This window comes from Anopheles gambiae, chromosome 3, assembly GCF_943734735.2.
Source record: "Anopheles gambiae chromosome 3, idAnoGambNW_F1_1, whole genome shotgun sequence".
Lineage (NCBI taxonomy): Eukaryota > Metazoa > Arthropoda > Insecta > Diptera > Culicidae > Anopheles > Anopheles gambiae.
In genome coordinates, this window is record NC_064602.1 from 66939803 (window position 1) to 66963625 (window position 23823).

The 23823-nt window shown below is 45.6% G+C and overlaps 3 protein-coding genes across 5 annotated transcripts; 1 reads left to right on the plus strand and 2 right to left on the minus strand.

Moving 5' to 3' along the window:
- Positions 1 to 2328: 2328 nt before the first annotated feature.
- Positions 2329 to 7041, plus strand: LOC1272459 (chromatin-remodeling complex ATPase chain Iswi). Its single transcript, XM_311417.4, has 3 exons — positions 2329 to 2534; positions 2823 to 5405; positions 5516 to 7041. Exons 1-3 carry the CDS (start codon positions 2481 to 2483, stop codon positions 5957 to 5959), a joined length of 3081 nt encoding a protein of 1026 aa, XP_311417.3. The 5' UTR covers positions 2329 to 2480; the 3' UTR covers positions 5960 to 7041.
- A 60-nt stretch (positions 7042 to 7101) lies between these two features.
- On the minus strand, positions 7102 to 9406 carry LOC1272504 (proton-coupled amino acid transporter-like protein CG1139). Its single transcript, XM_061654362.1, has 7 exons — positions 8971 to 9406; positions 8780 to 8842; positions 8557 to 8707; positions 8374 to 8495; positions 7965 to 8291; positions 7687 to 7899; positions 7102 to 7618 (listed from the first exon to the last, which is right to left on the minus strand). Exons 1-7 carry the CDS (start codon positions 9000 to 9002, stop codon positions 7201 to 7203), a joined length of 1326 nt encoding a protein of 441 aa, XP_061510346.1. The 5' UTR covers positions 9003 to 9406; the 3' UTR covers positions 7102 to 7200.
- A 1086-nt stretch (positions 9407 to 10492) lies between these two features.
- LOC133392801 (proton-coupled amino acid transporter-like protein pathetic) lies at positions 10493 to 21989 on the minus strand. 3 transcript variants are annotated; one of them, XM_061654360.1, is made up of 7 exons: positions 21563 to 21989; positions 16330 to 16431; positions 15366 to 15597; positions 12752 to 12873; positions 11742 to 12068; positions 11457 to 11669; positions 10493 to 11364 (listed from the first exon to the last, which is right to left on the minus strand). In XM_061654360.1, exons 2-7 carry the CDS (start codon positions 16404 to 16406, stop codon positions 10932 to 10934), a joined length of 1404 nt encoding a protein of 467 aa, XP_061510344.1. In that variant the 5' UTR covers positions 16407 to 16431; positions 21563 to 21989; the 3' UTR covers positions 10493 to 10931. The 3 variants fall into 3 exon arrangements, with proteins under 3 accessions (XP_061510344.1, XP_061510343.1, XP_061510345.1); XM_061654359.1 differs by lacking the exon at positions 21563 to 21989 and adding an exon at positions 16599 to 16758; XM_061654361.1 differs by lacking the exon at positions 21563 to 21989 and adding an exon at positions 16531 to 16729.
- Between the last annotated feature and the right edge of the window lie 1834 nt (positions 21990 to 23823).

Below are 23823 nucleotides of genomic sequence, written 5' to 3' on the forward strand. Positions count from 1 at the left end.
ACGGTTTTCTAAATTTGACAGTTCTTTGAGAAAATTGTACTGTTTTGACACATCAATTGTAAATTGCCAAATCATTTCCGTTTCGATCCAATGTTAATAACTTTTTAAAAATGTTTAAAACTGTTATATTCAGTCAGGATCATATCAAATAATTCATAAAATGACTAAAACCGCCCCCTACTTGCAAAATTACACGAAAATTTATGATATTTTAGCTGGAAATCACGAGATTCGACTTACGCGGAAATTCGAGATACGCGGTATTTTGCGGCCGTTTTTGGTCCCCATTAACCGTGTATCTCGGGGACCACCTGTACCCTTTATCAAACTCTTCACATGTATTACTTAAAAACTATGATTTTTTTTAAATTTTTATTTTTTTTATTATTACCGCAGATTCAAGTAGAGGAATAAAAGAAAACACATAGTTTTCGTACAGTTAAGCAACACAAATATTTTGGTGTGAAAATAAATACGCATTATTATATAAATAAGAAAATGATTTTTCGAATATTGAATAAATTGGAAATGGTGTAGATAAAATTTGAAAAACACTGTGTGTTATATTGACCCGATAAAAAAAAAAAAACGAGGGTAACGGAATACATCGTTATGCTGTAACGCTGGCAAATGTCATATTCTCTTAAGAAACTCTATTTGATTTTTAAGGCCTTAAAAAAACTGTTAATAATTAAATAGAGTTTCTTAAGGCTACTTGGGAACTCATCATTATATTGCTATCCTTTTCTTGCAATGTGTTTCGACAAGTTTCATCTTATCATGACCCCTATATAGCCTTCTAACTTTCTGAGCAAAAATCTATATGAATGGTCGTGTGGTCAGATACGTGGGTATCAACACCAATGACCATTACTCAAATCTCACTTGCTTCAGTGATGGTGGTTTCCGTTGGAGTTAAGTATTTAAACAATCGTATCGCCGTTCTAGTTCTAGCGATACATAACTTCAATGCGAAACCATACAACAGTACAGAGGAAATGAGAAAGCTCTCCTCCAAGCGATGAAGCTCAACTGGTTGGGGTATCCCACCAACAGCGAGCCCCACCAGCTTTTTCGCTATTTTTAGAATGCATGAGTCGTTTGCCGTCTGCTAAACGAAGTCTTTCTATATTCCGTTTAGGTAGAGAACTTGAGTCGTTAAGAAGCCGTTTAGTGGTCGTTTAGTGGATTTGTGGCACTTGGGATTGTATTATTTTTTATTGTTTTATATTTTTGCATAGTCAATGTTATAAAAAAATATGATTATAAATCTTATAATGGAAATATGATTAGAAAAGAGCAAAAATGAGGAAAATTAAACCATAATGCATTTTTAAAATAATATACAATTCTTTAAAATTCCCATTTCTTCATCAAAATAAAAAGACTACAGTCTGAACTAACTGGTTAAATTCTGATTCTCTGCTGATTATTGAATATGTGCTTTTTAGTTAGCACGTTTTTTCATACAAAAACACTGAAATTTTTCTAGGCAAGCCATGAGATTTGTGTATTTTTTTTCAAAAACTGAGTTTTCCATACAAAAGCATGCTTTTTAATTGATGTATCAACCAAATATCGAGCGTTCAACTAAAATGCATTCCAACTAAAAAGCGCTCAACTATTGAATTTTTACTGTATTGCCTTTATCATTAAATCATAATTGAAAATTTAAAAATCATTACATTCAAAGTTATTACAGAGTTTTCCATGATTTATTAGTTGGTTCTCACCAATTTTTGATTGGTTCCCATATTTTTTGTTCGTTCCCACGATTTTATGGCCGATTCCCAGAATTTTTTGATTCAATTGTATTGATATCCAATCGGACGATACCAATAAATTATAGTAACGAACTAAAAATCTATGGGATACGATGAATAATTCGTGAGACGAGCTCAAAAAATTATGGGAACTGACCAATAAATCGTGTAAACTCTCTCAAGTTTGAAAATGAAAAAGTATTACTCTTCATACAAAATGTATGGGATTACCGGGTAAACCATTCCTAGAGATAAGGGGTATCCTAATAATTTATTTTAAATAAAATATTTTTTAATTTTTGAAAAGTAAGTTTAACGTTTGCCTTTTATGAGAATGAAAATTTATTAAAGATAGCTGAAAAAATAATTAGCAACCATTTTTCAATAAAAAGTTATTTCACTTTGAAAATGAAAATCATACCCGGGTAGCCGGTCGTAGAGCTAATGGTTAAAAACAGGAGGTTCAAGGGATACAGCCAGTAGCCCTGTAGCAACAAATCGCCAGCCTCGGATTGGATCGGATGTGATGTTCCCGGAGCGGAACGTATCATCCAAATAATCCGCGGGCAGGCCGTCGCTGTTTGCCCATCTGGCAGCACTGATACACACAGCCAGCATTCGCCGCTCTTTTTTTTTGAAGTTTGGTCTCTCTCTGCAAGGCATACGTATTTGCGGGGTTTTAAATTGTGTTTACTAGCCGGAAAATAGTTGCAAAACATGTCCAAAGAGGAGGAAAATGCCGTAGAGGCGACCGATACAAACGAAAACTCGGTAAGTGTGGCGTGGGATGCGGATGATGCAAGTGAAAAACTATTACCGAAAGGTGGTGACAGTGGTGCTGCTGCTGGTAGCCCCCAGATGCGGAGCGCTGTACGCGATGGGACGCTTGTGCATCTGACAGATCTTGTGTTGGGCAAGCAAGCGTAGCGAAAAAAAGAATGGGGGCCATGCAAAGCTTCCGCAGCGTTTGGCTTGCGTGCCGGAGAGCGAATAATTAACTCATCTGCTTCGTTTCATTAATTCTATTCATATTGTTAATATTGTTAACCTATTAAATAGAATGAATCCAACTCCGACACCACTTCGTCAAACACAAAGGAACCGGACTACGATGCGACACTGGAAACGGACCGCGGTAAGCGGTTCGAGTTCCTGCTCAAGCAGACGGAAATTTTTGCCCATTTCATGAACTCGGCCCCGAGCAAGAGTAGCCCACCGAAGGCACCGCGGGGCCGTAAGCCGAAGGTGGACAAGAATGCCGATTCCAGCGACCATCGGCACCGCAAGACGGAGCAGGAGGAGGACGAGGAGCTGCTAGCGGAAACGAACCAGAAGGCGAAGACGCAGTTCCGCTTCGAGGAGTCTCCGCCATACATCAAGGCGGGCGAGATGCGCGACTATCAAATCCGTGGCCTGAACTGGATGATATCGCTGTACGAGAACGGCATCAACGGCATCCTGGCGGACGAGATGGGCCTGGGCAAGACGCTGCAGACCATCTCGCTGCTCGGGTATCTCAAGAACATCCGCAACAATCCGGGCCCGCACATTGTGATCGTGCCGAAGTCGACGCTTCAGAACTGGGTGAACGAGTTCGGACGCTGGTGTCCTTCGATTCGGGCCGTTTGCTTGATCGGAGACCAGGAGACGCGTACCGCGTTCATTCGCGACGTGTTGATGCCAGGTGAGTGGGACGTTTGCATCACGTCGTACGAGATGTGCATCCGCGAGAAGGCCGTGTTCAAGAAGTTCAACTGGCGCTACATGGTAATCGATGAGGCGCATCGTATCAAGAACGAAAAATCGAAGCTGTCCGAGATTTTGCGCGAGTTCAAAACGGCCAACCGGCTGCTGTTGACCGGTACGCCGCTGCAGAACAATCTGCACGAGCTTTGGGCGCTACTCAACTTTCTGCTGCCGGACATTTTCAACAGCGCGGACGACTTCGACAGCTGGTTCGATGCGAACCAGTGTATGGGCGATAACTCGCTGATCGAGCGGCTGCACGCCGTGCTGAAACCGTTCCTGCTTCGCCGCCTCAAGTCGGAGGTGGAGAAGCGGCTGCTGCCCAAGAAGGAGGTAAAAATCTTCGTGGGGCTGTCGAAGATGCAGCGCGAGTGGTACACCAAGATCCTGATGAAGGACATCGACGTGGTGAACGGGGCAGGCAAGGTGGAGAAGATGCGTCTGCAGAACATTCTGATGCAGCTGCGCAAGTGTACCAACCATCCGTACCTGTTCGACGGTGCGGAACCGGGCCCACCGTACACGACCGACTACCATCTGCTGGAGAACGCCGGCAAGATGGTGGTGCTGGACAAACTGCTGCGCAAGCTGCAGGAGCAGGATTCGCGCGTGCTCATCTTCAGCCAGATGACGCGCATGTTGGACATTTTAGAAGATTTTTGCCACTGGCGCGGCTACCAGTACTGTCGGCTCGATGGGCAAACGCCCCACGAGGACCGGTCGAACATGATTGCCGACTACAATGCGGAAAACAGCACCAAGTTTATCTTCATGCTGTCGACGCGTGCCGGTGGGCTGGGTATTAATTTGGCCACCGCCGACGTGGTCATCATCTACGATTCGGACTGGAACCCGCAGATGGATTTGCAGGCGATGGACCGTGCGCATCGTATCGGGCAGAAGAAGCAGGTGCGCGTGTTCCGTCTCATCACGGAGAACACGGTGGAGGAGAAGATTGTGGAGCGGGCGGAGGTGAAGCTAAAGCTCGACAAGCTCGTCATTCAGCAGGGTCGGCTGGTGGACAACAAGACGACCCAGCTGAACAAGGACGAAATGTTGAACATCATTCGGTTCGGTGCGAATCACGTGTTCCAGTCGCGCGATTCGGAGATTACGGACGAGGACATTGACGCGATCCTGCAGAAGGGCGAAGAGAAGACGCAGGAGCAGAACGAGAAGCTGGACAAGCTGGGGGAGAGCTCGCTGCGCAGCTTCACACTCGACACGGACAACCTGGAGAATCGGTCGGTGTACCAGTTCGAGGGGGAGGATTACCGCGAGAAGCAGAAGCTGCAAACGCTCGGCTCGTGGATCGAGCCGCCGAAGCGCGAGCGCAAGGCGAACTATGCGGTCGATGCCTACTTCAAGGAGGCGTTGCGCGTGGCCGAACCGAAAGCACCGAAAGCGCCCCGCCCACCGAAGCAACCGATCGTGCAGGACTTTCAGTTCTTCCCGCCGAGGCTGTTCGAGCTGCTCGATCAGGAGATTTACCACTATCGCAAGACGGTGAACTACAAGGTGCCGAAAAACTCGGACCTCGGCGCGGAGGCGAACAAGGTGCAGCGGGAGGAGCAGCGCAAAATTGACGAAGCCGAACCGCTGACGGAAGAGGAGCTGGTGGAGAAGGAATCGCTGCTGACGCAGGGCTTCACCAACTGGACGAAGCGAGACTTTAATCAATTCATCAAGGCAAACGAAAAGTATGGCCGCGATGATATCGAGAACATTGCGCGTGAGGTGGAAGGCAAATCGCCGGACGAGGTGATGGAGTACAGTACGGTGTTCTGGGAGCGTTGCCACGAGCTGCAGGACATCGATCGTATAATGGGCCAGATAGAGCGTGGCGAGGCGAAAATCCAACGGCGTGCCTCGATCAAACGTGCGCTGGACAGTAAGGTGAGGAGACATTTCCGTGCAATCGCATTTATGTATATGCTGAACGGGTGCGCAATATTAATAATTTTTCCTTTCTTTTTTTGTTTTTCCTTCCCCACTCAATTCCCCAGATGGCAAGATACCGTGCACCATTCCACCAGCTGCGCATTGCGTACGCCAACAACAAGGGCAAAAATTACACCGAGGAGGAGGACCGCTTCCTGGTGTGCATGCTGCACAAGCTGGGCTTCGACAAGGAGAACGTGTACGAGGAGCTACGGGCGGCGGTCCGGACCGCACCCCAGTTCCGGTTCGATTGGTTCCTGAAGTCGCGTACCGCGCTGGAGCTGCAACGTCGCTGCAACACGCTGATCACGCTGATCGAGCGCGAAAACCAGGAGCTCGAGGAGAAGGAACGGCTGGAGAAGAAGAAGAAAACGGGTGGCGGCAATGCGGCGGCCGGTGGTGGCACCGTCGGAGCCGGCGGTGGCGGTGCGCAAAAGTCGAACCAAAAGCGTAAAGCCGAAACGACGCCCGCGGCCAATGACAAGAACAAAAAGAAAAAGAAAACATAAGTGTAAGCACTAGACAACCACCCGTGGCGCGGCGCTATTCGTGCGGAAGGACGATAGGTTTGTTTTTAAATTAGTATGTGTGCATCAGGTAAAAGTGTGCGAATGAGGATGAGAGAACAGCGAGGGAGAGAGCGCGAAAGTCTGAGCGGAAAAACAGGACGAAAGACCGAAGGAAGTGACACATTCCGCATTCAGGATTAGAGTTTTTTTTGATAATTTGAGCAACAGCGTTTGGAAAGAGAGCGCTGATAGCCGCCACACCACTTGCTGGCTCCGATATCCGTGGGTGACAGCTACCAACGTTCGTCATGCTTTCTCCTTAGCCTCAGCGCCACAAACGTCCCCCCCATGTCCCGTCCCCGTGACACGTACCGATCCTCGGTTCCCTGCGCGAGAGAATAATTCTCCTTAGATCTTAAGTACTGCAGAATTGAATCAGCATGTCAGCGCATCCTCGCTTCTTGGTGTTGTGTGTGAGGTGCGCGCAATGTTTTATCTGATTGACCGGCGTATGGTTTGCGAACGGGAAGTGCAGCACATATTATCTATCTCTCCGTGTGCGGTTTAGTCTTAATCGTGATGAGTTTTCGTACATCTCTATCCCTAGCTCGTAAGTTTTACACTCACACACCCATTAGCTTTACTTTCCACAATGAGCCCCTAGCTAAAGGGGTAGCTTGTGCGCGTTTGTATGACAGAAAAACGGTCGTGGAGGGTGCATACTGGTGTGCGATGTAGTGACAAACAAAGCAAGAAAAAAGAAAAACCCGCGTAGTGAAGGGAAAGACAAACCTACAATCCAGTATTGATCCAGTTTGCAACTACTACTACTGCATACAAGGCAAGGCATACACCAGAGCACCCCACACCGGAGCTATAAAGTAGATCAAAACCCGCCCCGTGCCCCATCAGCGACTTATGAGGACAGTCAGTTATATCGCTATCGCCAATACTACTTACTCCAATTGCATGTATTTATTGTAAGCTTTCAGTAGAGATTATAACGCACGTAAAGTGTCGACGATTGACTGCAGCTTGAGAGGTTGATCGATCGGGATGGCAAATAAACGTAAAGCAATCAATTCGATCGCGAGCGGACTATTGCACAAGTTAGTTTGAAAGAACAGTTCGTAACGCAATTATTCGTTGGTCCTTTTGACTAAGTATAAATGCGTTTGTTAAAGGTACATGAATGAAATATTTATTATTTCACAACACATGTTTTGTTTTCTTGCTGAGCCTTATCCATAGATCTCCACGATATCCTTAATGCTGAAGTACGTCCCAACGACGAGAATGAACAGTCCGAACGCCATCAGGATTACGTTCTTTACCATCCGCCACCGGAAAACACCGAACGCACCGGGAGTTGACCAACGGAAAACCGTATCCAGTACGATCGGTGTAAGCAGCCCGAGCGTTGCGGAACAGATCGATCCGACCAGCCCGATGAATGGTTCGAGCTCCGGAACACCGAGTGCCAGCCCGGTCATCGCTACCAGGATGCCGAAGCGGATGCCAATCTGCGCAATGTTGTGCCGTTCGACGGGGAAGTAATGTTTCACCTTGCGCCACAGGATGTCCATCGGTACGTAATAGTAGATGCCAAGGGTAAACAGGATTGCAAGGGCAGCCAGCAGCTGGGTGGATACAGCGAGCCTTTCGAAACAAGTGCGTAATTCATTTCATTAACGTAAACAAACTATTAAATCGTGTTCGTTTCTTACTTTTCCTCGCTCGGTAGGTTGAGCGTAACGGATGCACGCGTGCCGGGACCGTAACGTGCGTAGCCAAAAAATCCGGTCACGTTGTACAAGACGGTGATGAAGCTTAGCACGATGCTGACTACCCCCGGGCAGGCCAGGAAGTGCTGAGGGTGCTTCATCTTATTCTCGACCGGGAGGACCACCCCAATGCCTTCCACCGCGTACACAACCGTGCTGAGATAAAGGACGCAAAATGTTAGATATTGATGGTGGGGAAGGAAAATCATTTTCCCAATTACCCAAAGAACGATGGCAGTGCGGTTATTTCCGGAAACAGCTCCCGATTGGACAGGTCGATCGGTTCGCGGAAGATGTAGTACAGCGTGATACCGAACGTGACCAAGATGAGTGTGTTGGCAAGAGCAGAAAATGGCACCAAATAGCGGAGGTCACGCACCTGTGTAACGAAGATTAGCGGAACAGCGGTCAGCAGAATGTAGATGCGTGTGTCCCAGTCGATGCCGAGCTCATTGTTAATCACGTCCCGCAGGGTTGTCGCAATGAAAAGCAGATAGACGCAAACGGAGAAGAAACTGACGATTAGCAGGGAGTAATCGATGTACGCCCTGCGGAAGGAAACAATCGTTGAGAAAAGAGGTGGTTCTTGAAGATAATCTCGGATTAAAATGGTAAGATCTTCCCACTTACTTGGCGGCATTGGCAAATCGTTGAGTAGGTGCTGGTCCATGCCGGAACACACTTTGAGCCGTTTCCGAGAAACCAAGCACCGGTACGCGAGTCCGTTTGCAGGATTTTTGTGACGTTGATACCTAAAACCAGGGAACTTGAAGTAGTAATCACCCAACGACGTGTGTGTTATTGGCCACCTACCAGCAAATAGACGCAGTGCGCGTATATTAGTCCCACGAGCGTGGTGCCGATAACACCAAACACCAGCCCACCGTTGCGGAAAGCGGAAGGCATCGCCAGGATGCCGGTCCCGAGCGATCCTTTGAGCATGTGGATGATTGTGCCATTGGTACTGGTGGTGGGAGAAAATGGTACCGGTAACGGTAAGCAAACAAAACTTCACTATTTCCACTGTTTTACTCACGAATTTGGTTTCTTTACGCGTCGATGCCGGAATGGTTCGTACTCCTCATCGGAAAGCCCGCCGCTGAAAGATGCGAGAAACAGGAAACCCAACCCGCCCCCCGTGGGGAGGTTTGTTTTGATTATCAGTGACGATCTGGATCTGTCAATCCAAGGGTTAGACACACGGAGAAAAAAACGAACAAATCCTACTTCGACTCAGTGTCGGTCTTCTGAAGTTCCATTGCGTGTGGCACGTGTTGGCGCTTTCTACATTCACGGAGCGATCGCCGATCTGAAGTATCGTTTACAATTGACACGCGTGACGTACGCAAGCACGCACTCAGTCCCTCACGCACGCGGATCACGTTTGACAGAACGGTTGACGACGATCAGCGTACGCGAACTGCGAGCTACGGCTGCTTGGACGCATCTTGTTCGGATATAGGCGCGATAGGGAAGCGGGAGCGCATGTCGTTCAAGATAAGGCAATCAACTAAAACTGAGCGAGAATGAAAAAAAAAACAAACCTCGACAACGGTACACGATGCCGTGCGATTACAGGAAGCTGTAAGTGTGTGCTTGTTCGATTACCAACTGCTTTAACTGGTCGATGGAAGTATCTATGGTGTAATGTGTAATATGGAACTGTTGTACTGTATTAGTGCGTAGCTTGATGAGCTTTGGTACCGGTTTTGATAGGGGATTTCTTTTTCTTTCCGTTGTAAAACAATTCCAACCATGCTGCTCCATCATCTCTGTCACGTTGTACGATTATCAAGCGTAAGTGTTTGTGCTCATCACTGAATACAATTTGTGCGTAGAATTACTACTCAGAGTTGTTTTGAGGAGTGCTCACATACTTTTCAATATAGTCATACTCGTGAAAATGAATTATTTCAGGACTTGCTCAGGAAAACGATGCCTTATTAGCTCGTGGACCGGAACATAATCCTTACTAGTTATTGGGTCAGGATGTATTCCGTATCATTTCCTGAGACGGTACTGGTTTAACATCAGTTTTTGAAACATGATAGTTTCGGAAGCGTGACTGACATAGGTTCGGTTCGGATTAGATTAGAGACTTTAACACCAGTGCCAGTAACAATGGAGACTACGCTGCTTACGCTCAGGTACTTTTAAGGAATTAATAAATGCCCACACAGTAGTGAAGAAAAAAAAGTATTTTGAATCCAATCGCTCCTTGAAACGAGCGGAATCAGCTTCCAACGACAATTCATAGGAACTTATGAACAATACCTGGAGTTTCGTTCATAACTACAATATTTGGAGTGATCGTTTGCAGGAAGTTATGCAAGATTTTTGGAAGGATGTTCGTAGGAACAATATTTAAAGCAAACATCATCCGAATCTTATGAACACTTTCTTGTTCGTCGTTCATGCGAATTATACTTCGAGCGATCGTTTATGTGAATTGTAGAACATTTTTTGGTATGTCGTTTATAAACATGATTTTTGGACCGAGGAATTCATGAACGACAGTTTATTGCGATCTCTATAGGCAATTTTGTGCGATAATTTGAACGGTATTGGATCGGAAATAGAGTGCGACTTTTTAGCCTGATCACACATACAATGAAGCAGAACCCGTTCCACTAGATTCGTTAAAAACGTCTACTAGTGTGTGATCTTCTTACTGGGCCAAATCGAACAGTTTTTTTTGACACAAAACGGCCATATTGCTTAAAATTGGTTGTTGTGTAAATTAGTAGGCTTGGTTTTTTTTTCTTTATTTTATTAACAGATTTATTTCCACATAAAACAGCATTTATACTATGGCTAGTAAGTTATAGAGAAGAAAAAAAAACATACGCTTCAATCATAAATAGAAATCGATGCCGCGCGTTGTTCGCATAGCACAAAACACTTCCTTGCGCCAATGAATGACCCAACAACGCCATGTCACGCATGTCACACTTTTGTTCTTTCGGCGGTACTATCGGATCTGTATCTTAATTTAAGATACACACCACGATAAGTGTCACGATCGTAAAATAATAGCCTATTTTCTACGCTTGTACCCTTTCACAGTGTGCCACGCGCACTGTGTGAGTACCGGTGTATACTGTTTTTGTTCCGCGGAAGGATTCCACTATTGCTAGTGTGCTCAGCAATTAGGGATGTTCCGTACTTGGTACCGGCTCGATCCACCATTATTCCGTGTGTCCTTCATCGTCGGTGTAGAGTGCAACGATGTCCTTAATACTGACATACGCACCGGCCACGAGAGCAAAGATCGAGAACGCACCAAAGATCACGTTCTTGATGAGCACCCAGCGGAACTTGCCCAGCTCGTTCGGCCACAGGAACACGGTTTCGACGACACACGGCACAAACAGACCGAGGCTGGAGAAGAAGACCGCTCCGACCAGCCCGATGAAGGGTTCAAGTTCGGGCACCGCCAATCCAACGCCACCCATGATGATCATGATGCCGGAGCGCAGCGCAATCTGCGAGATCATGTGCTTGTTCTTTGGTATTTTGTCCTGAATCTTGCGCCACAGAATGTCCATCGGTACGTAGAACTGTAGGCCGAACGTGAACAGGATGGCTAGGGCGATTAGAATCTGTGCCGCCACTGCCAAGCTGGAACAAAAAAAAAAAAAAAAAATAGGAAAAAATTGAATTATTGTTGCAAAAGATCCTTACAATGATGATGTACTGATCGCAATACTTACGAGTCTTCTAGTGGAAGATTGAGCGTAACGCTTCCCTTGGACTCATCTCCGAAACGCACATAACCGAAGAATCCAATCACGGCGTACAGAACAATTACGGTTCCCATGGCCGTATTCAGCACACCGGGGCAGCCCAGGAAGTGTTGCGGTTTGGACATCGAATTTTCCACCGGCATGACTACACCGATACCTTCCATCGCGAAAATGACCGTGCTGTGGATTGAAACATTAAAAAAGGGGAAATTAGAACAAGTTTCTTTAAGTCTTCAGATCATCTCATCATACCTGAAGAACAGTGGCAGCGTGCCAAATGAGGAGAACATTGGCTTATCATCAAACTCCAGCGGGTCTTTGAAGATGTAGTACAGCGTAATCCCGAACGTGACCACGATGAACAGGTTGGCGAGGGCAGAGAACGGCACCAGATACTTCAGCTCGCGGATCTGGCCGATCAGCAGGATCGGTATCATCGTGAGCAGAATGTAGATCCGCACGCTCCAATCGTTTCCAGTTTCGTGGTTGATCACATCGTGGAAGGACGTCGCGATGAACACGATGTACACGCACCCGGCACTGAAGTACGTCGCCATCAGGGCATAGTCAACGAAGGCTCTGTCAATATGCAAATACAGCGGGAGAGTCTAATTAGTGGCCGCGAATGCTAGCGTATTAACATAAGCAAACATATCGCAAGATGTGATAAAAGAGTTGTGATCGGCTGTGTTTTTTTCCGCACGATCGAGCACGGTAGTAGTAGATCGACCTTTTTTTTTTTGAGGGGCAAGGTACACAAATTTGGCGCACTGTCAACTACATCGCGATGCTGGTAATTTCATATTCCGACCTTGATACGACCAGAGGTACGGGGGTCTAGTTTTCTATGTCACCGGAGCGCCGGGCAAGTACAGCAGGCTGCTGAATTTGGGCAGGCGGCTTCTTGTTTGTCGGTCGACAGACGGACGGGAAGGTCTTACACGATGGATCATCTTCAGGTGAATGCCATCGGATGTGTGTGTGTGTGTGTGTTTGTGCCGTGTAAAGATGCCCTGCACCGGCACTCACATTGTGCACTACTGTTAGACCGTGCAAACAAAACCGTGCGCAAGCGGGAAGCCGACGCAGGGTCGTGCTGTCATTCATATGCATATCGGTTGTGTAATTAATTAAAATGCTTATCATCACGTCGTCGCACCCGATGGAACCCGATTGTTCTTCGTGCACTGAACGCGTGTACGGGCCGCGGAACGCGGGTTTGCGGCAACTATTGACCGTGCAAAAGGGGAACAGATACTCACTTTGAAAAGCCGGCCAGAGGTCGAAGTTTTGCTGGTCCATACTGGAAGACACGCTCAGCTGTTTCGGCAAATCCCAGCACCGGTATCCTTGTCCGCTGGCAAACCATGTGGGATGTTTTTACCTGTCGTCCGGAAGATACATATGTGATAGGGAATTAGTAAACACTTCGAGATGCTCGACCGTCTCGAGGTTACGGGAAACCCGATGTCGTCGTCCCAGTGGCTCGGTGACACAGTGTATTTGCGTGCCCACGGCTTTATGGTTCTACGAGACATATCGTTTCCGTACGGGGTTCTGTGTGTTTCCGGAAACAAGAGCTAACCCGATAGCACGTTTTAACCGAAGGTTACGGTATCTGTTTATGGGCTGTTTCGATTTTATTATCGTTGAGGCCTTTTATGAAGCTGAATTCTGACCCGATTCAGTGAAGTGTGGGTAGACGATCTTTTGAAATTCATGACAAAATTCATGACAGCATGATCATTGCATGAGGTAACTAGAGTGAATATTAATATGTAACCAGCTTTACAAGTAACACGGATTGTAAGTCCTTGCTTCATAGGGACATTTGGTATGGGAATTGGTTTCTTTAGTCATCATTTTTTGGAACAACCCTGGCTCTTACAAGGACGGACGCGTTTGGATTTCTATGCGGAAAGTCCCCCCATAATGCCGGTTTGACTATTCTGGTATGATGACTACTGCTACTGCAATAAATCACAATGCTCTGCTGTGAGGGCTTTAAAATGAGTTGAAACAAAGGCATAGGTTAAGGAAGATGTTGTTCCAAAGAAGACACAGAAGAAAATACCCAATCGATGTTGTTTTTGTTTACCAATGAGAGATATTTACGATATCAGCGTGCTAAAGCCAATAACAACATGGCGATGAAAGAGATAATAGAAATGACTAACAACTGCTGATTACAACCTGCTCGATCCTATCGTTAGTGGACAGCGCGCGTGTGTTTAGTAGATGATCAATATTTGAAATTCAATAAAGATTAGTCGGACGTTCTTCAATGGTTCCAAACTACCCTAAACAATCGTTCAAGTAGTAACGGTGCTGTAGCCCTATACGCAGTAGTAGTGGGGATAGCGTTCCTAAAAAGAAACAACGAGACACCCCCATGATAACAAATCGATTAATTTGCCGTGCCGGGGAAGCAAACAAAAAACAATACAATCTTTGCCCATCGTTGGCCACGAGTGGAACGATAAATAATGACATTATTAATTATGACACGGCGGTATCTCAATATTGTTCCACCGAGAGAGGCGGTGGTACATACTTTCGTCACTGTAAACACTCACACACGTTGCGCCAGTGGGCATAAATCATGTGAATCGGAGGGGTAAATCATCCTATTGAGACGCCTATTACCCCGATAGCGAAGCGTTACCGTTTCCATCGTTCATTAACCTTATCGAAAGAGGCAGCGCGGTGGTGACATACCGTCGGGTGGGTGGCGCGCAACTGTCCCCACTGGCCAGAAGGACAAGCAACAAAACGTCATCGTTACTGGGTAGTGTATCGTTAATTGTTAGTGGCTTAGTAGCGGTAGTATAAATTATCACACCGTATATCGATCGCTTGATCCTCCAACGTTGCCGGCGCACGTTGCAACAACCGTTCGTCGCGGCATAAAAGGGCCGCTCTCGGGAATGGTGGAGGTTAGTGCACCGTCCGGTCAGCTGGAAGCGTTGGGCAGGTTTCGCTGTTTTATGTGTACAGTTTTGCTTCCGCATTGAAACATCTTCGCAAGCGCGGCATGGGCCAAATGCATGCGATCGGTTGTGAGAAGCGGTTTGTGATGTTCGATCGAAGATCGAAGAACCGGCACCGTAAGGATTACCTTGAGAAAGGATACGGAGAACATGAAGGCGTAAGTCGTGAAAGCATGAAATGCCGCCCGAGACCGTGCACTTGAACCCGTGGCGCTCGGTGCGAACCGAAAGCCAATGGAACTCTCGAGCTTCAAGGGTAACCGGATTACTGGTGGCTAGTGCGTGCGCATCGTTAGCTGTATTCGCAACCAGTGGGAAAGGTTGATGGCGCAAAAAGGCTTAAGTGGCATGGACTTTACAGGGTTTTTACGAGTGAGCTCAACACTAAAAGCAAACTTTATAAAACACGTAAAAACATTCAAGAAACATAAATTTTCACCCGATTGATCAACATTTGGCAAACAATTAACAAAATTTAAATGAGATTTTAAGGATAGGAAGTTAAGAATACGAAATATTAAACACAAAAAATACCCTAAAATTGCCATTAAATGGTTCTTATTACTGTAGAACAATATTGAATGGGTGATTGTTTGGTGTAATTATGAATTTGCATCCATAACAGCCACGTGCCACAGTTGTGTCGTGCGCATAACACACATGACTCATCTGCCACCATCGTTTGTGTCATACACGATTGTATCGCTGTTGGGAGTGACTGGCGAAAAAAAAATCCACCGACCACTGGCCACCAAAAATCAATCATTCTCATGCGATCTCATCTCCGGTTGTAGGGAGAAGGGAAGCTGATTAACTACAATAGCTACTGCTACATATACAATGCAAAACAAAAAAAGAAACAACCGCCACACTCCAACACACTTACCAGTATATGCACGCAGTGAGTACAGATCAGCCCGATGATGACGGTACCGATCGCACCGAACAGTAGGCCGGCATTTTTGAACGCCACCGGCATGGCCAGAATGCCCGTGCCGAGCGAACTCTTCAGCAGGTGGATCAGCGAACCGGTCGTACTGTTCGGCTTGTCGATCTGTCGGTGCTCGAACGGGTTGTACTCGGCATCGGAGATGATTTGCGATTCGGCTAGTTTGGTTCTGAAGGGAGAAGATAGAATGAACGGAAGAGCAATAGATACAATTGATTAGAAACATATGCTGAAGCGCAAGTAAAGCCAAGGGGGCCTGTCTCCCTGTAGCGCTATCTTGTATTGAAGGTGTATTAAAATTGACAGATTGCTTATCTTCATAACAACCCTGGGGTAGTTTACAGCGCACTGGTAAAACACCCAAGTGCCAAGGAAAGTGATCAATGCTACTGGGTCATAACAGTTTTAGTGTGGTCATCGTTATTGATGGCGCAAAAGACGGACGTCAAATTGAGTCTGACTCGTTTATGGTTTAATTGATCGATGCCGTAGATAACCCGATTTATGGCCAATAATGTGTCAATCGATACAGGTAATAAATTGTGGAATGGACAAAGAAGCATTAAATTGAAGTCATTTTAAAGAATTAGGCGACTTCTTTCAATACTTCAATATACTATAGATCTGGCAAGATTTAATGAATAATGTCCCAATCGCAATCACATGTTTCATTGTGCACAAGGGTTGTCAACAACTGCCACTAGTTTTCTATTTCACCCGAGTGACTATGTACAGATTGATAGATTATTTGAACGGTGTGAGAGTTGTTGAAAAACATTTCACAAGCAATGAAATAAGATGTTCACACAAGAAAGTGTCGTGGTAACTCCGGTATAGATCTATTAGGAAATGAAATCTTCTTATGTTTTATATCACGCACAGGTTGTAATTTAATACTTACGTAGAATTAAAGTCACCAACACTGTATCCCGGTGCGGATGGTGCCGACGGGTCATCTTTTACTTTTTCCTCACCCATGATGAGCTCCGTTCAATATTTCGTACTGTCAACAAAAATATACACACACAATAATACGTTAATTTTGTACTGTACTAGAAAAGAAACACTAAACTACTTCAAACTGCCAATATGCCAAACGCACACGATCACGATCACAGGTCACTAGAAAGTTTGTTGCCTAGTAACTGCTAACTTCTGCAGCTTACTAACCTAAGCACCAAAGCTACCAAAACCGCAAAACCCACGATCTCTTGCCCGCAGTACACGTTGTGCAGTGTATCGAGCTCTAGTGTGCCGTAGTGCACCGGTGAAGCGATCGTTCGCGACTGTGCCCGATTTATCGCCCAGGAGCGTATCAAATAGCTGATAGTAATTGCAAACCAATTGGACAATAAGCACCATCGACGGGTGCGTTATCTCTTTGCCGATATGTCACGCTGACGGATTGGGTAGCACCCACACTCCACCATCCACCGAATCTGATGGCATACTCCTTCCGGTCTTTCCCGCTCTCTACTAAATACGACTACGTCACAGGTCTTTTTGATCGTCTGGTATGGTTGCGACGCTGGTTGAAGTTTATTGTCTGTTGTTTCTTGTTTGTTTTTTATTATTCGCAACAAATTAACCCTTCTTTTTTTCAACCAGTGTGCCACTTGTTAACGAACGCGGGGGAGGATTCTTCAGCCACAGGGCACAGGGGTTATTGCTGTACTTTGGAGCAGTTCGAGTGGGACTTGCCAAGCCACTCGACAGCGAGAGTGACAACAACAGAGGGTAATATTGAGTGATTGTACATAATTGGGGCATTGTTGGAAGAGGAAGTTCACATTAATTTACGTGTTACTAAAAGATTTACATGTTAAAACAAACTACTAGTTAGGAATCTTTAGGACAAAAAGGGCAACTGCTGTTTGAAAGCTGCAAAATATCTTTTATCTCACACGAGGAAATGTGTCACAGGCATGTGGATTTTCACCTCAAGTGGTGTCTAGATTTTCCAGCGTTCCAGGCCGAGATTAGCTATACCCTGTTCTGTAACAGGGTAGGGGGAAACCATTGACGTGCATCTGTTTCCACTTCAAGTGCAAAACCCCCTGCAGTGATCCATCCAGCTGAATGTCTCGCCAGTACCAGTACCAGTGCAACCGTTTATTTGGGAGGGGAGAGGGCTTGTTAATAACCTTCTGTTATTTGGGTTTGATACAGTAACCGGCAAGGGAATGGGTCGATGTGGAAAGCTGTTCAAATAGCCGACCAAAACTGCTCACAGCCATTCTGGTGGCTGGGTGATTGAATTTATCGTACGGAAAGGTGCATGTAAAATTGAAAGAGAATTTGAAAACGTATTCTAATGGGCAACATAAAATGATGTGATTCATTTATATAACCTTAGCTCCATGTTGCGAGTTTAAGCGAGATGAGATCATTTTTACATACAGCATGAATCAATCTTGTTCAATCGCAGCACAGTGCCGATAACGCAGGCGGTATCACCGTTCTGTGATTAATTAGTGCAATAGTAGCGCGCATTGTTTGAATGAACGGTTGATATTCTCTCAGGTAGGGCCGATACTAGCCGAATACCTTCGATCTTGATCATCGTAGGTAGGGCGCGTAGGGACGACTCATACACTCGGTTAAGCGTGTGTGAAGCAATTGAGGCGACCCTCTTTACGGTCTCCCCCTCCTTAAAAAGCTTTAACAACAACTGATAAGATAGCCGTGGGACGATTACAAACGGGCTGCGGGATGCGATACGGTGCGCCCCATGCGGTTGCGTAGGAGAGTAAAACAATTGACCACTTTACGAGTGTCTTATTGTTGCTAAAGCGGCTGCTGATTTGCTACTTGGCCATTTGAGTCCGATGGATCCATCTGCTCTATCTGCTCGGACCTATCTTATCGAGGAAATTCCGGCCCGGCAAGTCACGGGACTTGCGTACACAGCCACCGGCGCAAAGAAGACACACCTGACGACAGATTGCGGCCAAATCGCGTGCCAATAAATTTGTCAAATGTCTTCCGTTGTTTGCGCGATTCATCTTCGAACCTGACCGATGATGGAGGTTGTGAATGGTGGCACCGTCGTCGGGTTGTCTTGGTCGGGCAGGTTTCGACGAACTGTACTGACACGAACTTTACTGAGTGGGGTGTGTGAGCGGTCAGGGTAGCTTTTGGGTTTTAGTTTGTGATAACAGACCGGTCAACTGGCAGCATATCTGGTGAGTTTTTGTCCCTCACTGCTGCACTACGGTATGCCGAGAATTGGCTAATAGATGAAGGCTTGTTCCAGGGTGTAGCCACTGCTGGGTTTAGTGATAAGTGAAATGGGAGCATAGATACGATCGATAGCAAGATTAGCTGACCTTCACATGATTGAATCCCATGGTGCTCGGTTCGAAATTGGTTGATGCGGCGTTTGTGTGACCTCACGACGTCTCAGCCACGCCAGGGAGATATATCATCCTTCACTGTACAGATCATGATCTATCTCAATTGAAGGAACCGGTCAAAACCAGTTTTCTCCGTCCGTCCTGTTCCCAGCCAAACACACGCTGAAGGACGTGTCAAATCAGGTTTTTCACCAATCATTACCGCAATAGAGGCGGTGTTGGAAGGTTCCCTGCACCCAAGGGAACGGACCGGTAGGTAGGGTAGGTCGACCAATCCTTGGCCTTACCCCGAGGGGGGTGGGAAGGTTAGAAATGATAGGTTAGCGAGACAATGACCCTCCTGCCGAATTCCCTCTTCATTGGGCTCATTGATTTGGTGGGTCCAATGCAATCGAAATGAATCCCAAAAGATCCAGCGACCGACGAGGCACCAACGTACGGAGGCTCGTCCAATGCTCTTCCTTTCTCTGTTGCGCCCTTGCGCAGACCTGATTGACAGCTGATGACAATGAGGAAGTTTTCTTCCACACTGTGAACAGGCCTACAATGAAATGAAGAGAGAAAAAAAAAAACTGCACAACATGATGGAAGAATAATGATGATTTAATGCTACTTTGCGAGGCTGCACCGGCGATCGCTGCTTTCCGCTTTCGCGATCGATCAATGGGGTGGTAGGGAACCAGTTTTCGGGGTCTCGAGCGCCGTCCACTTCTTTAGTAACGTTGTACATAATTTCCGTACCTTTTGCAAATCTACAGAATGGGTGATTGTTTTATTTTACCCATTTTTTTACACTCGTTCCATTCTTCCATTCCACCGATTTTAATTTACTCCTTTTTTGGTGAGTGTGGTTACTATTAGGAAAGGGGTGCCCAAGTGTGTGCGCCAGAGTTATAGGGGCTTGCCCGCCGGTTGTATTGTCGCCTCACTTCGTATCAGTAGTGAGTGGCCAATGTCAGCGCCATCAGTTGGCGCAACAATAACAAAAAATACAACAAAATTCACGAACCCCTCCAGCTATTCGTCACTGTGGTTTTGTCCGCTTGGGGGACACTTTTCCTTCATTTTCGGAAGGAGTGTTGGGTTGAGGGGGGAGGGAAGAAGCAAAATTGCCGAGAGTCATTTCAGCAGTGGACCCTCTTTCGGCATTTCATTTAACATGTCTATTAAGGATGATATGGAAAGGCTTCTTTTCCGCGGCGATCACTTTTGCGCCGAACGGGCGTGGTGTTGGCCACTATGCGGGGGTCAATTAGCTCCCGGTTGCAATGTCCTCGGAATGGGGGCTAGGTGCTGGACTGGTTTTGCACTTTTTGCGCGCTGGGAGTGTATATGTGTGTGTACGAGTAAATGAGCAGATGCTTGTTGCGGGGGGACTGTCATTGAAATTAGCATACGACTTAGGACGGATCTTTAATTAAAATGTGCTTTATTATACTAAAAAATAAATTGGACATTGTTGATTATCAATTATTTATACCTCAATACTGATATACTAAATACCTCAATACCCATTTCCGTTGAATCTTGTCACATTTTTGTTGTTGCACTTAAACCATCAAAAAGACCTCGATAAATTCATTCCATACCACCCAATGCTCAAACACCCAAGCTTCCAAGAGAGCGCTTCGTATGTTGCATTTCACATGAATGTGAAACATAAGCAAAGCGTTTACAGCGCCCAACTGTCTACCAAGAAATCTCTGCACTTAGTTGCATCATGCCTCGGTTCGCTCCACCACTGCCACCGATCGCTCCACAAATCCTAAGTATGTCACTGTCAAATATGCACTTTTCGCACGGCACAGGAAAGGAAATGCTACTCTGCGCGCGGGCTACTTGATTCATATGCTTAAACCGTTTTAGCGCACCATGTGGTCTTGTAAAGCAGTCCGTTGCTGCAGACCCGCAAAGAGGAGAGGGAAACGAAGTAGCATTAGATCGACACGATCGGAAGACCTTTAACGATCAGTAGGATAGTTTGCTATGTCTCTCAAAAAAATTGAAACTAATCCTTCAGTCATAAGTATAACAAATTATCAAAGTTGCAATCTCTGAAGTAAATTTCCAAAATTCATTAATTGCCTGCTCGTGATGGAGGGTGCTACAATTTTTGCAAGGCAAACTACAACCCCGATAGCGTCTAATGGGTGTGTGCTGTTGGCAAACAGACGTGTCACGCAACCGTGTAGGTTTACGCCTGCACGCTTGTCTGCACTGATAACGCACAATCAAACACAGCGCACTATACAGATCAATCAGGGTAGAACGATGATCATAGAACGATACTGTTTTTGGGAGAAAATTATATGAAACCCATAAATGGTACAGTTTTCGTTTTAATACACACACAGGGTAATACTTTAATGAGAAAGGATAGTATAGAATATCTGTAACCTGATCCAAACGACGCGCTAGACAAACTGACGCACACCAGACCAGTTGAACTTGACATTCTCGTCCACCAATGTCCGCGAATTAGACAAGTCAATGCGAAAGAAAGAGCGAGAGAGGTAGAGCAAACAAACGAACAAAAAAAACGGTTTTAAACTGCAGTTTGCATGCTGCTTTGGTGCTTATCGTGCTGCAAAAGCGTCCCCACGTGCAGGCGATTAGGAACAATCTATTAGGCGAATGGAACATTATAATTTGTACACCTTTTTCACAATCGAGGCTTGGGCTAAAAGGGCTTTGGGTGAAGTCATTGTGTATTTCGCGTTCAGCATATTTGACACATGAGTAGTTGTTTTTTATACCACTAGAAGTTTCTTTACTTACCCTATGGAAGAAGCTGTTAGCATATATTTACTTAAACTTAAAGTCTATCGTGTGTAATATTTTGTGGATGATACTTTTCACAGTAGCTTTCTATAAATCAGTCCTTTGAAATCACAGTTTTTCGGTTTTTAAACCATAGATTCACTAAAATTGCACTTACACTAATAGGATTTGCTTGTTGCAAAACACCTCGTACCAACAGATCACAGTTCAACTTGTCATCAAATGCGCGTATGTGCGCACCTATCGCACGCCCAGCTCAGCGCGATCGAGGGTAATTGTTTGCCTTTATCAAAGGAGCAAGTTCTTGCGCTTGTTTGATCACACAAGAAGGTCCTGCGGTAGCCCTGCGACCCTGCGAGATGGAGCGTGATGGCGAAGTGGCAACCGAAACACCGAAGTTGCCGAGGTACGAAACCGAAAGTGCGTGCGTATCGCTGTTCGGTTGGCCGCGAACTGGCCGCCCGGTTCGAGGGGGTTCGCTTAAATGTTCTGATCACCGACCCAAGCGACGGGCGCAGCGAAAGCCGACTGCAGTGGTGCGTTTTTTTTTTTATCGTTCGTTCAACGTTGCCACCACCACTGCCACCAGCACCGCGGTCGTCGGTCGGGTTGGGCTGCACAGACGAGGCTCACCGTTGGCGACGTCAGAGCGTTTGTCGCAAGGGGCTAAGAATCGATCGGTAGACGTATGTGTTCTTGCACCAGCTGATGATCATCCGCCGATCGTGTTTTGTTGCAGGAAGTGTCCAGATGAGGTCGAACGTGACGATATCGTGAGGCGTGTGTAGGAGTCACGAGTCAATGCGCAAAATATGTTCGCGGAGACTTTTTAAAAGTCATGGACCTCGAGGCAAGACGAGCGAGCGGCATATCAGCATGGATTTCAGTCGAGGCAGATGACACCGGTTGTCCTTAGATGCTGTTGCTGTTGCTGATGCTGCTGCTGCTGCTGCTGTCGAAAGTCCGACAATGACCTACCGAGGTGGCGGAAGTGGCTTGCTGGAAATACTTTTCGCACTATCGTTACCGCGAACTTTTTGAACGATGCGTTCGGTCGGTTGGCGGCACGTGAGTCGAATGTAAACATTGCTTAAGAAGGTACGGAAATGGATTAGTGTACCGGGTGGAGGCGTGCGATTGTTTATTGGTGACGATTGGACGATGTTGCTTGGGAGTAATTATTAAGAATGAAAACGGCGATGACATATGATTCACATGATATTGTTTCTATCACGATGAATTGAATGTTTGAGGCGAAAAATTTATGCCGGAGGTGGTTTGTTGGTTTCCACGATTCTAAGAGATATTGGCTTAATCATTTGTTGGTATGTTGGTATGACTTGTCTTCGATTTGTGTAAATGTTTGTATCTATTACCTACATTCGAAACTTCCATTATCTTTCATAGGTTTTGAATGACCAACAAGCAGATAATTTAAACAAAGCGTGATCTAAAGCATTGGCTATTGAGGTGGGGCGGTCCCGTGGTACAGTCTTCTACTCACACGACGTAATAACATGCCCGTCCTGAGTTCTAGTCTAGAATCGATCGTCCCTCCGTAGCGAGGCCTGACTTATCCGGCTGCGTTTTATTGAATAAAGTTTTGAAAGTCTGTATAGGTCGGCATGTCCACGTCGGACAGGACGGTTATGCAAAATAGAAGTAGAAGAAGCTTTTAAGAATTGTCTATTAGTTTTTTTTTTAAATAATTTATGATACTATTATTATTGATTTTTTATGCATCAATTTGTGATGTAATTAATGATACACTTTTTTATGTAGCAGATTTCACGTTGAAGATAAACGATGTTGTATATTAATACTATTATACATTACTCATTGTCAATTCTACAAAAAAAAATCATATTTTAAGGATTGATAAGATCTAAACACAAAAAGAGTGTAATATTAGAATTCCTTTTCATGTAAGAAAGTAATATCGATTGTTGTATTTTACATCGCATCAGCCAATAACGACCCGTATGCTGCATTTTGAATTTTGTTGTTTAAATAAATTTATAAGTTATTGATGGGCTAATCTCATTCAAATTCACGAATCTGAATCTTAATATCCTTCTACTATTTGTCATAACGAGCTACGCAGTCAACGTGACCTATACAGGCTTTTGATACTTATTTTTAGTACCACCCAGCCGGATAGTCAGTCCTTGCAATGGGGGGATGGTTGATATGAGGCTTCAACGGGAATACGGGTGATCCACGAGATACGACTTTATTTGGAACCGTAAAATAGTTCC

Bases quoted from the DNA above. Each gene is read 5' to 3' on its own strand.
- LOC1272459 (XM_311417.4), top strand. From the start codon at position 2,481: ATGTCCAAAGAGGAGGAAAATGCCGTAGAGGCGACCGATACAAACGAA. The intron at 2,535-2,822 runs GTAAGTGTGGCG...CCTATTAAATAG, and splicing joins CCGATACAAACGAAAACTCG to AATGAATCCAACTCCGACAC. The intron at 5,406-5,515 runs GTGAGGAGACAT...TCAATTCCCCAG, and splicing joins AACGTGCGCTGGACAGTAAG to ATGGCAAGATACCGTGCACC.
- LOC1272504 (XM_061654362.1), bottom strand. From the start codon at position 9,002: ATGGAACTTCAGAAGACCGACACTGAGTCGAA. The intron at 8,708-8,779 runs GTGAGTAAAACA...TCCCACCACCAG, and splicing joins CGCGTAAAGAAACCAAATTC to TACCAATGGCACAATCATCC. The intron at 8,496-8,556 runs GTAGGTGGCCAA...CCCTGGTTTTAG, and splicing joins CGCACTGCGTCTATTTGCTG to GTATCAACGTCACAAAAATC.
- LOC133392801 (XM_061654360.1), bottom strand. From the start codon at position 16,406: ATGGGTGAGGAAAAAGTAAAAGATGACCCGTCGGCACCATCCGCACCG. The intron at 12,069-12,751 runs GTGAGTATCTGT...GCATATTGACAG, and splicing joins CCTCTGGCCGGCTTTTCAAA to AGCCTTCGTTGACTATGCCC. The intron at 11,670-11,741 runs GTATGATGAGAT...TTCAATCCACAG, and splicing joins ACGCTGCCACTGTTCTTCAG to CACGGTCATTTTCGCGATGG.